This window comes from Typopeltis vanoorti, chromosome 10, assembly GCF_054136105.1.
Source record: "Typopeltis vanoorti isolate ZY-2024b chromosome 10, IOZ_Tvanoo_1.0, whole genome shotgun sequence".
NCBI classification, from domain to species: domain Eukaryota; kingdom Metazoa; phylum Arthropoda; class Arachnida; order Uropygi; family Thelyphonidae; genus Typopeltis; species Typopeltis vanoorti.
In genome coordinates, this window is record NC_143558.1 from 32579363 (window position 1) to 32594077 (window position 14715).

The following is a 14715-nucleotide window of genomic DNA, read 5'->3' on the forward strand; positions in this document are numbered from 1 at the left end:
TTCTCATTAGCCATTTCAAGTCAATCAATAAAATATAAGAAATTTTTTAATGTTCTTTATAAATTTCTTTAAGTATTTCTTATCGAGAAGCAGTAATGAAGTAAAAGGGTGAAGGAATTATTAATTTTAAATTGAGAATTTTTATTATTGATAACATTCATTCATTTATTTAACATGATGGGGTCGATGAGGGATCAAGGATTTTATGAAAGGGTTAATGGTCTAAAATGTTTTGTCGACCCCTGGTCTAAACAAACATTATCGGCTCATTAAGGTGGAAGACTACAGTTACCTTGTTCTATGTTCATCATAATTTCTAGTTCAGAAACTTGTTTGGGTGTAATAGCGAAGTTATGACTTTGACTAAGTGAGCATTCATTGTTTCTTCTGAAAGTACCTGTGACAATAAATTTCTAACCATGAGATCTCGATGAAGCTAAGGTCTGAACACAGTATGTTGATGTTGTTTGAGGATTTTAAATTTCTTCGGGTGTCTGCTTTTAACTTTTGTGATTTCTTTTTTCTGCCAACACTTCCAAAATGTGATATAGGACAGTCCACATTTCAGCATTTAGAACATCAAATAGTTTTTCATGTAGTGACACTATAATGGCTCTACATGAAAAACTAACTTGTATGCGAGTAATGGTAATTTGTTTATGCAGGAGCACTAAACTCATCCTTCTATAAATATGATGCATCTTAGCCAAATGTAACTTTTCTTTGAATTAAAAAAAAATTGTATTGCTATCCCAGCATCATTTGAGGAAGGCTAACTTATTCAGTTGTCTGGCCAATTTCAGTTTCAACTTACTGAGTCATCACCCTTTGTGTACAATATCATCTCTGTGGAGGAGATTAATCTACTTGACAAGCTTAGGTGTTGGACATTATTCATAACTTATTTTAACAGTATTACAACAAATAAACTAAATTATACAAATGAGTACATTATCTACCTTATATTTCACTGGATTTCAAACCTGGTTTGAAATATAAGCTAATTATTAAACAACTTTTTATTATTATTATTATATAACACCTCTTAGGGAGTCCAAAGACTCATCAAGGGAGGGTACCTACGCTACAACTCTCAGTTTCTACCACTCATCCACAACTACAGCAAACCTTATCATCTACACCAATGCCATCTACTGCCCACTACCACCACTAGTATTTTCACAGACAATCACAAACATGCATGTCCACGGCAGGATTTGAACCCACGGCCTTTTGTCTGGAGAGCAGATATGCTAATCACTCGGTCAACCAGGCCACCATTAAAATAACTTATGAATAACATCCAACACCTAAGCTTGTCAATTCGATTAATAATCATGTAAGTAAAGTTGATTATAAAAAGAAGGATATTATATCAGTAGGGAGATTCAATTATAAAACCTACAAACAATGACCATGCCTACTTAAATTTTCTGAGTGCTAAAATCAAAAATTTGATTAATGAAATTAATTACCAGATGGTAATTCTGGTAGGAACAAACATGGTAACCAATGATTTGCCAAGCGATAAATACAGTATGAGAAAGGATATGAAACAATTGCTGGAAAAAGTGAAAGAGTGAAGAGTGAGAAATTGATAATCACCAAGATATGATACCCGAATTAAGATAGAGAAGAAAGGCTGATGGCAAATGATTTCATACGTAGGCTGCATAAAAAGAATGGTTGCAAGTTTTTGGATGTGTGGAGTGAGTTTGTAGGAAGAACAGATTTTTCTAGGATTTTTATAGGCCTGCACTTAAATGTGCTTGGTATCAGAAATCTGGGTAAACTGGCATGAGAGGTAATATGGAAAGTCAGAGTAAGAAGTGTGTGTGTGTGTGTGTGTGTGTGTGTGTGTATATATATATGTTTTTTTTTTTTTGAATACCAGGCAATATCAAATAGAGTGAATGCAGGCAAATATCAGAATGGGGAACTGGATAATGAGATTTATTTGTGCTTATGGTCCAACAGAAGGTTCTACTTAGGAAGAAATAGAGGATTTTTCTGAATTTTCAGCTGGCACAATGAGAAAGGTTGGTCCTTGTTGGAGATCTAAACAGCAGAGCAGGAAATGATTACGAGACATATGGAAATGTTTTTGGAAAATGGAGTGAGTTTGAAGGAAGAACAGATTTTTATAGGAGGGATGGCCTGCACGTAAATGTGCTTGGTATCAGAAATCTGGGCATGAGATGCAACATGGATAGGCAGAGTAAGAAGTGTGTGCGTGTGTATATATACACACACGCATATACTAGGGAGACTATGCCCCCCCTGGTGCCCAACCACCCCATGTTCTGGACTAGTAGGACAATTCTCCTTGAATTCTGATGACTCGAATTTTGAAGACTCGAAAGGGGGGTGAACCCTCCTTTCGAGTCTTCAAGATTACCCCCCCCCCCCCGTGGGCACCCAACTCCACGATTTCCGGACTGGTAGGCTGATTCTCCTTGAATTCTGATGACTCGAAAGGGGGTCTGCCCCCTGGCACCCAACCCGACGAGTTCCAGACTGGTAGGCCGGTTCTCCTTGAATTCTGATGACTCCAATTTTGAAGACACGAAAGGGGGGGTCCGCCCCCACCCCCTGGCACCTAACCCCCAAAGTTCCGGACTGGTAGGCCAGTTCTCCTTGAATTCTGATGACTCGAAAGGGGAGTTCCTTCTCTGAATCATCTGCAAACAACTGAATATCTCTATTTAAGCCTTTTCCAACGTCATTTACATACAAATTAAACAACAACAACAACAACAATGGCCCCAAAACAGATCCCTAGAGCATGCCACTAGTGACCTTTCTCTTCTGGGATATCACTCCCCCCATACGCAACCTGTTGATAACTATCACATGGCCAATCTCCAATCCAATGCACTAATCTACTATCCAACTCCATCTGTTCCAATTTTACTACTAGTTTGTCATGTGGTAATGTATCAAAAGCCTTTGCAAAATCTAAATATGCTAATGTATATGCATCCCCCCCCCTTGTCCAATGTATTTGTCACCTTCTTATAAGTAAGCAAGCAGATTGCTAAAACACTATTTTCCTTTAGCAAACATGTTTTCCATTAAAGAGAATTCTACTGCTGTTCACCCAGTTCTGAATTCTTGTCCTCACTGGCTTCTCCAACACTTTGACCACAGACTCTAGAGATGCAGATTGGCCTATAATTCGAGGCCTTAGTCTTATCACCTCCTTTATGAAGTGGAAAAATTTTGCCATTTTTCTATTCCTTTGTGACCTGGGCTAAGACTGATGTTAAAAATGTACGTTAAAGTTGTTGTTAACTCCCCGGAACATTCCCTCAAGCACATGGTGACATATCATCAAGTCCCATTCCTTGTTGACATCAAGTTCACTCAATTACTCATATAACTCCTGTTCACTTACCATCAGTAGTTCCTCCCTCATTCCACTGCTCTCAAGGTGATAAAGAATGAAAGGAGATAATGCTATTCAGGAGAGAGAATAAGTAAGATAATTCAGGTGTTGAACATGAGAAAAAAATGAGCAAGAGAGTTAGTAGTGATTGTGGGGACAAATGAACATAAGGAGGATGTGAGAGCAAATATCTTGAGGTTATTGAGAAGAGTGAAAGATAACAGTGTAGTGGAAAAGGGTGTCAGTGTGTTGCCAAAGTATGACAATAATGAGTTGTGATGGAGAGCCAAAATCATGAATGGTATGCTAGCAGAGCTGTGTGAGGGGAAGGGAGTACAATTTGTGGATGTATGGCATTTGTTTAAGGGAAGAAGGAAATTATACAGGCATGATGGGTTACATTCGAATGGCTTTGGACAGGGCCGGTCCGAGAGCATCTGATGCCCCTAGGCAAAGAAAATTTAGGTGCCCCTATACATTGTCTCTCTCTATATATTTTATTATATATATATAGAGAGAGAGAGACAATAAATATATATTGAGCATCAGGACGGCTTGACTTATTTCAGTTTTTTATTATTAATCAAGGTTTTACTAATTTTTTTTGAAGGGTGTAATTTTTCCCCGAACTATGTAGCAAAATCTGGCGCTGAAGTCTAAGCGCCCCTAGGCAATTGCCTAGGTTTGCCTAATGATAAAACCGGCCCTGGCTTTGGAGTAAGTGCACCGGAGAAAACGTTGCTAGATCGAAGTACAGTGTGTGATGCATGCAAGAGATCAGAAGCAAGAGATGAAATGAAAAAGTGGGAGAGTGGTATTGAAGAGACAGAAGTGCTTGGCAGTGAAAACAGTAGTGATGTGAGAGATGAAGAGAGAACAGAAATGCAAGTGGAACAGAGAAACTGGGAGGAGCCTGGTTGGACAGGGAGATATGGCATAGGGAGAGTGAATGTTGACAGTGGCAGTGAATGTGTGTACAAAAATGGAGTATATTGCAATGGGGTGAGGAAGTTGAGACTAAGTAGATACATGTGGTAAGTGGCAATAAAGGTGAATGGGTGGGTGTGGTGGGGGAAATCACAACCAACACATGGCTTGGATAGGACTGGTTATAGACCTAAAAATAAATTACTGTGTTTGTTTACAAATGCCAGAAGTATCAGAAATAAGGGAGATGAAATGGTTTCACTGACACTGAGTTTATTCATCCCAAAATCATTTGAATAAGTGAAACATGGTTGAATGAAGATGATATTCTAGCGGGAATAGAAATGGAAGTACAGGCAGCCCTCGGTTTACAACGGTTCAATTCACGATGATTCGATGATTCACAATAACACTAGATGCCTGCACGTGCTTTCTTACTGTAGTTTGGTCTGACTGAGAAACAACACTAGCAGGCACTCTAGTGTTTGAGTGTTTACCGAGCTACTACGACGTATATGTATCAAACCTAGTTTTACTGTTGAATCTACCTAATTGTTCTATTTAATTTTTTTTACATACATAAGTATTATTTAAATTGATAAAGTACGTAATTACATACCATGTCTGATAAAAGAAGTGCAGAAAAGTTAACAGAACTTAGTGTTAAGAAGGCACAGAAATCAATTGCACTTGAAAAGAAGATGGAGGTGATTCGAAGAATGGAAGATAGGCAGACACGTGCTAATGTCTGTAGAAGTATGAACTTACCTCCATTGACTGTTACTACAATTATGAAAAATGCAGATAGAATAAAACAGTCTGTGCAACAATCTATGGTAGTACTAAATGCAGAACATGTAAGTTATAGCAGGGGTAAACTTCATGAAAAAATGGAAAAATTATTATCATTATGGGTGGATGACTTGAATCAGAAAAACATTCCTCTGACGCAGGCTGTTATAACACAATTTTTGAGGATCTTAAAAAGACAATGGAGGTGAAGAAACATTTTTTAGGAAGCAAAGGTTGTTTCATGAGATTTAAGTCTCGAAGTAAGTGCCATAGTGTCAAATTATGTGGTGAGGTGGCAAGTGCAGATGATGCGGCAGCAGCTGCTTTTCCTAAAGAATTTCAAGACTGTGTAGAACAAAGAAGTTATCCTGCTGATCTCATTTTTATTGTTGATGAGACTGGGCTCTACTGGAGAAAATTGCCATCATGCACCTTCATTTCCTGTGAAGAACGTTCTGCTCCAGGTTTTAAAGCTGCAAAAGATAGACTTATGCTTTTGTTGGGTGCAAATGTCTCCGAAACTTTGAAGCTTAAACCAATGTTGGTGTACCATTCACAGACACCACGCACCTTCAAGGGTCTGAAAGCCATGCTGCCAGTCTATTGGAAATGGAAGAAGAAAGCTTGGGTGACACAAGACGTTTTTATAGATTGGTACACAAATTATTTTTGTCCTACCATGCTTCGCCTCTGTAAAGAAAATGATTTGCCAGCCAAGGCATTGCTTCTCTTGGATAATGCCCCTGGACATCCTCAAAACCTTGCTGAAGTAAGAACCATTGGATGTCAAGGTTGTTACATGCCCCCAAACATAAGATCACTTTTGCAACCGATGGATCATGGAATTATATCAATCTTCAAAGCCTATTACCTCCGTATGATATTTATGGAAATGATAAGAGTCTTGGATACTTCAGGAAAAACTATAAAAGGCTATTGGGGGTTATTTCATATTTTCAAGGGCATTAACATCAAGGCAGCTTGGAACAAAGTGTCAGCAAAGTGTTTAAAAGGAGCATGACAAAAATTTCTTCCAGCTTCTTCTTCCTTCTATTACAGCTGAAGATGTGACAGAAGTCTTAGAGAGCAATGATAAACCGCTTTCCAATGAAGATTTAAAAGAATTAGCCAAACAATTAAGTCAACATCCAAAGGAGGAGAAAGAAAACGAAGAAGGTCCTCTGAGAGATATAAAAACAGCCGATTTACAGTGTATCCTTGCAAGCATAGAGACACTGACTGATGAACTCTACGAAATGGACCACGATTGGGAACAGAGTGCGAACGTAAAAAGAGTGTAATTGCATCTATTCAACCTTACACTGAATTCCTTAAAGAAAGAAAAAGAAAATCTAAGTTAACGCTGGATTCTTTTTTTCAAAAAAGATGCAGGTGATCTGAAACCAGGAACTTCAACAGAGAAATATTATTATTATCATCATCATCATCATCATTTGATGCCTCCAGGGAGTCCAAAGATTCATTGAGGGAGGACGCTTGCTCTACAACTCTGTTTCCACCACTCAATCCACCAACTGACTGCAACTACACCAACGCCATTAACCACTAACCACCACCATTTCCACAGACAATCACAAACATCCATGCCCACTGTGGGATTCGAACCCACAGCGCTTTGGCTGGAGAGCGGATACACTACCACAAGGCCAGCCAGGCTAGCAATACGTAATATCTTTTCGAAGTTTCATATTTTTTGTATATAATTTTGTTTTGTTTTCGTTATTAATAATTTTATTTTAACAAATATATATGTATGTATTATCAAAGCTTTAAATATAATAATGTTACACATACTTCATGTGCATATTTTTTGACTGCACGGAACATAACTTTGTACCTCCCATTAAAATTGGATTCGTTTTACGCTGATTCAGTTTACGCCCATTTTTTCAGGAACAGAAGTGAGGCGTAAACCGAGGGTTGCCCGTATACAGTATTTTTCATGAGGATAGAAAGGACAAGGGTAGTGCTGCTGATAATAGCAGGGGAATTATGTCCACATAAGGAAGACATGAAAGAGGAAAATAATGGCAATGGTTATGAAGCAGTGTAGTGTAACGTGGAGGTTGACAGGAAGACATATTTCATTGGATGTTGCTATAGGCCTGGAAACGTGGGGAGTGGTGATGAAAAAATGTATAAACAACTTGGATTAGTGTACAAAGGAAGGGTAATTATTATGGGTGATTTTAATTATGGTGGCATAGATTGGAATGAAGAGATAGCATTTGGGAACAAGGAAAATGAATTTCTCGAGTTCTTGAGAGATAACTATCTCAGGAAGTACATAAAGGAAGGAACATGAGGATCGAGAGTTACAGATCTGATCATTTCATCAGAGAATGTAATTGGATTGGGATTTCACACTTTTCTTCAGTTGGTTAAAATGATCATGAAGCGCTCACCTGGATTGTGGCTAGCCATATACAAACTTTTGTGAGGAAAGAATATATGTGGAATTATAACACGGTGATTATGACAAGCTTAGTAGACAGCTTGGAGCTATAACAGGGAATGAGGAGTTGAGTAGTAAGAAAATAAATGCTGCTTGGGAAATGACAAAAGAATACATAACAGCATCAATGTGTGAATGTATTCTAAAGAAAAAAGGCTGAATAATGTATGTAAAACAGATAAATGAGGTGAATAAAATCTAAAAGAAGAAGGTACTTTACACGAAGAGTAGAAAGAACAAGCCAGGAAAGTGACTCAGTAAAGAAAACAAAAGTGCAGTATGAGCAGAAATTGGCAAATCAGGTGAAGAAAAACCCTAGAGTTTTTTAGATATGTGGCAAGTAGAAGGAAAGATTTGAAAGAAATATTGAATGATTTGAGAGTGTCAATTTACACGGATTCAATGATAAGAGGTGTGGTGAGTGAAAAGGTTTGGTTTATAGTTTATTTGGAAAAGACAACACAGGTCATACCGTGCCATACTAAAGGTTACAACTATATATAAGCAGTTACAGAAAATTGTAAACAATATGTCTGTACAAAAATCTAGTTTCACAAAGCAGTATCTACAGATAAACAGAACTGCCGCAGGGGCACAGCAACACACAAGGTCAGAGGTTATTACGGTAGTACAAAAATAGTTAACAATATAAATTAATACACAAAATACTCAACACCAAGCCAAGGAATGCAGTATCTACATATATGTAAAATTATAACAGATGCTTTTACAGCAGTAGAAAAATAAGCAAAAAGGAATTATTATACAATGTGCATGGATGAAAATTAAATTTAGCAATATACAGTATAAATAGAATTACTAGAAGGTACACAAATAGACAAGGTGTCCTACAGCAATACATGATTAGTTGAAAAATAAACTAGTAAATAAAATACATATACAAAATTTAAGTTAAACAATGCAGTATCTACGTATAAACAAAATTACTGCAGAGGTTTCAGCAGTATATAAATAACACTACAGGTTAACATATGCAACAAGTCAAGGAAAGCAGTATCTATATACAGTAAGATTACAACAAATGTTATTATACTAATACATAACGAGTCAGAAATGAATTATTATACAGCATATATGCATAAAAATTAAGTTTAGCATTGTGGTATTTACATATTAACAAAATTACAACAGTGACACAAATATACAAGATCAAGGCTTACAGTAATACATAATTGGTCAAAATTTAAACGAATGAATAATATGTATGTATAAATGTTAAGTTAAGCAAGACAGTATTTATATATAAACAAATTTACAGTCAAATGTGTTTGTACAAATGAATTCTTTCTAAAAAATTAAAAACATCATGCAATCTGCCTGAGTCTGCTAGCATTTCCCTGAGTGTATATGGCTTGGTTAGATAGGTGAAAATTTCATTTCTCTCTCATGTAAATTGTTGACACTCTACCAGAATATGATAAATAGTGAGATGTGTATTATTGCATTTTTCACATATGGGAGAGTCATCAGCTCTCAGTAAATAAGAATGCATAAGGTGACTGTGACCTATGCAAAGCCTAGCAAGAACAACTTCCTCTCTTCTCTTTGTACATTGACTAGAATGCCAGTGCTTAATTTCAGGTTTAATGTCATATAATTTGTTTGTCAATGTTTCCTGTCATGTTGACTCCCACTGAGCAATTAGCTTTGATCTTATAAGCTGTCTGTGGTCTGTATATGGAATGTCAAACAGTATGTGGAGAAGGTATGAGCTGATTTAGCAGCTGCAGCCTCATTTCCCTTAATTATTCAGATGTGACTGGGAATCCAGCAGAACTGAACATCAAAATTAAGGATTTTCATTTTGTGAAACAGGTGTAACCCCTCATCAAATACTCAATGTGGATTATACATAGGAGAGGAGACAGCCTGTAAAGAGCTCAGTGAGTCTGTGTAAATTATACACTTTTGGTAGCAGTTTTCTTTTATATGCACAAGTGCAAGCTGAATGGCATGTAACTCTGCTGTATAATTACTGCAGTCTGGAGGGATCTGATTTGAGATAATAATGTCAGAAAACACAGCAACACAGCCAGCAGAGGTATTAGTTCTTGAACCATCAGTATAGATGGGTAAGAAATCAGTTTGTGCTGCTCTGTGTGCATTAAACAATTGCAGGTAGATGGATGATGGAGTATAAGATTTCTGTAGCTGACAATAGCTAATGTCATCAACATTTATACCAACAGCTTGCACAGTTTCTTTAACATGCATACCAAAAGGATGTATAGCAGTTTGACGAAGTAGCGCACCCAGGATTTAATCTTGGGGGGGGGGTGAGTTGAACGGATAAAAATATATTTAATGCAATGAATTTGCATTAAAAATATTTTTATCTGTTCAACTAAAATTCGTTAAATTTCATTCATTCAATAAAATTCATTAGGTGATTATAAAAATTAATTTAAAGAATAAAATCCAGTTTTCTTTTCTTTTTACAAAGCTCTTGAATTATTTCAGTCGTGGCTACATTAACTCTCTCTGTGTGTATATATAGCAAAGCCAGTCCGTTCAATCGTGATTGTGTCATGGTAGATCTTAAATAGGTTTTTAAAAGGCATAAGTTAGAAAATGACCTTTCACTGATGCATGTTGTTATCGGAAGCGTTGCAAATATTTTTAATAAGTTATAGATGTTAGGATATATCATTTTGTCACTTTGAAACTGCATCAACGGCATTTGTGCATGGAGCTATTGCAAACAGTTTTTCAAATTTCTTATACCACAACTTGAATTCGGCGTTCAAAATTGCTGGATTTGTATAAGGCAAATCACCGGCATAAAATTCACGCAACTGACAAAAATCTTCCATTGCACTTGCTGTTGGAACATCTTTTCCATTTGGTAGAAGAGAAAAAAATATACAGTATTTCAAAAACGTTGTAGTGCTGAGTGAAACGTTCATGAAGTTGAGTCAATATTTGGTCAATAAATGGATTGAAATAGTTCTCCTGAAATACTCTTCTACAGAATCGGCTGGAACATTGGACTTTAATGTTTGTTTTGATGAAGTCCTTGGCTTTTTAATGTCAATATTAAAATTATTGGATTTTATACATGCTTCATCGTAAATATCTTTAAATGAAGAATCTGGTGTTTCACAAACGATATTTAATTGAGCCATAACATCATCAACAAAATTTAGGGCAATTAAGAGGTACACCAGGTCAATAAGATTTTTGCATTATTTTAGACCATGGTAAGGTGTACACAAATATTTTTTGCAAGCTAAATAAAGATATTATAAATCTTAAAAGGTATTAATATTATAATACTGGGTGTTTCAAAAAGAATGACCCGATTTCAAATAATTATATTTAATAATGAAAATGTGGTACATTTACAAAATAAATTACCAAGTATGAAATAAGGCCTAAAGTTTCACTCATCACAATTACAAATGCTCAATGTGCAATTACAATTACAATTTTTGAATATATTCAATTTTCAAATCAGACATTCTGTTTGAAACACCCCTGTATTATAAACAACAAGGATGTTCTGTCTTTTAGGGGTATTGAAGAAATGGTGTACCTTTTCAATTATGCCAATGCAATTTCTTGTTTGTCACAGATACAGGCATTTCCAAGTGCCAAATTCAAACTATGTGATGCACAATGAACATATAAAGCTTGTGGATATTATTATTACATAACACCTCCAGGTAGTTCAAAGACACATCGAGGAAGGGCACCTACTCTACAACTCTCCGTCTTCACCAACCACAACTACAATCATCATCATCTGCACCAACCCTATCTACCGCCGACCACTACCACTAGTATTTTGACAGACAATCACAAACATCCATGCCCACGGCAGGATTCGAACCCGCAGCCTTTTGGCTAGAGAGTATGCCAACCAGGCCGGATATATAGATAAAAAATTTTGTGGATAAAAATTAAAACAGTTTTAATTTTTATTAAACAAATAAATAATATAATATAATTATGTTACTATTTACTTTTAATGAGATGGATGAGCTTCTCGGCCTTGCAGAGTTTGTGTGTGTTGAAGATTGGCACACACACAAAGACGATTTCTGTATTTTGTTTTTTATTTGAAGGAGTGATGAAAATCCTTTCTCTCAAAGATAGGTTGTAGAAAACTGCATGATGATTTTAGACTTCTAAAAGTTTTTTTTTTTTTTTTAGAATTGTACATAAAATATTGTTTAACAATTCATTTAAGCCATAAATATTATGGAGTTAGCCTCTTTGGATCACGAGGAAACACATAGATGTTTTTCGGATATTATCAAGTCCCAGATATAGCATGGTCACGCGCTCCAAACCAATTCCTCCTCTTGCATGTGGTGGTCCTCCATATTTAAAGGAATCAATGTATCCCTTAATTTTTTCAAGATTAATACCATGCTCAGTAGCTTAGGCTAGCAAGAGCCTGAGGATATTCCAGTCTTAGGCTTGATTCTATGAACCAAGGTCTTGGTCTTCACCATAGGAGCAGTCTTTAGGGCTGAAAATTCAAACACACATCGTCATCTCTGTGAATTTGTGGGTCTTGATCTAGAAATGGCCTTCAATTATCATTATCATGAGTAATTAGTGTTATAGGAGAGGTTTTTGGGGAAATTTTCAAAGGATTAAGAGATAGGTTTGCAGATGAAATAGCTGCTATAAATCAACAGTTTCCTGCAGAACCATTCAAATTCTTAGAACCAAGCCTAAGACTGGAATATCCTCAGGCTCTTGCTATGTTACAGGAAGCTGGGATAGAAATGGACGAAGAAGAAGATCTTTCTACTGCAAATGAAAAACTTTTAGTAAAGCTTGTCAGAGCTAAGTATGACACAGATTTTTATATTCTGGATAAGTTTCCTCTTAAAGTAAGGCCATTTTATACAATGCCTGATCCAAAAAATCCAAAATCCTCCAATTCTTATGACATGTTTATGAGAGGAGAAGAAATATTGTCTGGTGCACAACGAATCCATGATCCTGACTTCCTAGCCTTGAAAGCTACTGAGCATGGTATTAATCTTGAAAAAACTAAGGGATACATTGATTCCTTTAAATATGGAGCACCACCACATGCAGGAGGAGGAATTGGTTTGGAGCGCGTGACCATGCTATATCTGGGACTTGATAATATCCGAAAAACGTCTATGTTTCCTCGTGATCCAAAGAGGCTAACTCCATAATATTTATGGCTTAAATGAATTGTTAAACAATATTTTATGTACAATTCTAAAAAAAAATAAAAAAATAAAAAAATAAAAATCTTTCTGTTTGGTAAAAAAAAAAAGATTTTAGACTTCTTCAGATAATTCAGGAAATTCACTTCTCACTGAAGGTTAGATCCAGAATCGAGCCAAACCACGATCACGGAATTGCATTTTAAGCCCACTGTCACTTGAAAGCTCAATTAGCTGCTCCTTTTTTCAATAACGAAAGGTCGTTCTCGTGACTGCAAGCCTGAAATGGATCATGAAATTTCTTATAAAAAGTTATTCGGAAAATGTTTCCAAATTCTGTTTCAGAGTTTTGAGGTGGACACAAACCCTTTCCCAGTGGTTAAATTCTAAACTAATAAGTTGCGGGGCTCTATACAAAATAACCAATTGTATTTACCTTTTGAATACTATCCGGGAAAGCTCCAAACTTTCCCGTCCCTTTCATCATGCGTTCGTAATTAGGCGACTGTTGATATTGACTTTATATACACATTCAAAACTGTAAACAACTGCTGAATAATAACACAATAATGTAGGCATAATTACCGTAAAGGGAGAAAAGTCACAAAACAGAAAAATGTTCCTACAAAATAACCAATTGTATTTACCTTTGAATGCGATCCACTGGTCGAGTGTCCAGCAAGTCAGCAAATCTTTCCTTTTGTTAAGCTTATTAATATTATCACATTGCAACTGATGGGAATTCTGTGTTTCGTTACAGACCTCTTTCTCTTCAGAAACCACACACAAACTGTCATTACAAACTCGATTTGTATTATCACTGTCATCCGAGCTATTTTTCCTTTTAAAGAAGGTACCAATGTACTTATCCATAATTGAAATACCATACTAACTCACATATAACTCTCACCCCTGATTTTACTTTTCGAAAAAAGAAATTAAAAAGTTTCGCATATACCTCGCAAATGAAAAAAACTGAAACACGTTTAGAGCGGGGCAATAGTAACTTGCTCCCGCAGTAAACAACAAGCACTCCTCAGTAGCCACTATATTACAGAGACAAGAAAAACAATTACTTTTATTATGTCAATGAATAAGGTATAAGCAGTCTGTGTAATATATTTCTCAACAAATAGTGCAATTAGAGATAACTGGGATAAAAACGACACTAATTAATAAATCACATGTTCCCTCATACAAAAACTATGCTGTATATATAGACTCAACCAAAACCATATGTTGCACCGGCAAACACAGCATATAACTAAAAACTATTGTTATTAATTGGATTGTGTGAGTTTGCTCGGTAGCAATAAAATTCAACCGAAAGTGTTAAAATTCGTAAACGTGTTAAAACTAAGATATATATATATATATATATATATATATAGTGAATGCTGTTATGGCAGTTTCACATATTATTGGAATTCGGTTGAAGAGAGTTAGCATTTCAACTCATTTGTCAGCTTGCTTTTATCTTTCCTTCACGTGATTTCCAAAAAAAAAATATAAATACTGGAGTTAATGCACAACACATTTTGTCCAAGTATTACTTAGCACTTCTGAAATATTGAGCCTTGGTTGAAGGAGAAAACCTTCAACAATAAAAATCAATAAACAACAAGCAATTGGTTGAAATGTGGATAACGTATGCTCACTTCAAATCTGACAAAACTGCTAGGAAGGTGGAAGCGATAAAACTATATTGTTTTTCACTTCACCCCTCTTTTATTACTCATCATTCTGCCGCTGCAAATTAAAATAGTGGCAGCATGTTCATGGAATGAACATGCTGCTGCTATTTTTTTTTTTAAGTATTCATTTTATTTTAATAATTTTTACTTACTTATTCAATTTTAATTTGTTTTGTTTGGATAATTAAAATATATAGATTTATTTGGTTAATTTAAGCCAGTGGGCCACATGTCCCATCACTGCAGACCATAGGTTGAGAA

The 14715-nt window shown here is 35.9% G+C and overlaps 2 protein-coding genes across 5 annotated transcripts in view; one reads left to right on the forward strand and one right to left on the reverse strand.

The window, feature by feature from the left end:
• The window catches only part of LOC150102312 (cyclin-dependent kinase-like 4), a 296960-nt gene that overhangs the window by 1817 nt on the left and 280428 nt on the right, over positions 1-14715 (reverse strand). The gene's annotated exons all lie outside the window — the stretch shown is intronic.
• LOC150102313 (aspartate--tRNA ligase, cytoplasmic-like) lies at positions 610-12766 on the forward strand. Its single transcript, XM_090399022.1, is given in 3 exon segments — positions 610-648; positions 12048-12162; positions 12165-12766. Coding segments are annotated over 3 exon segments (756 nt in total).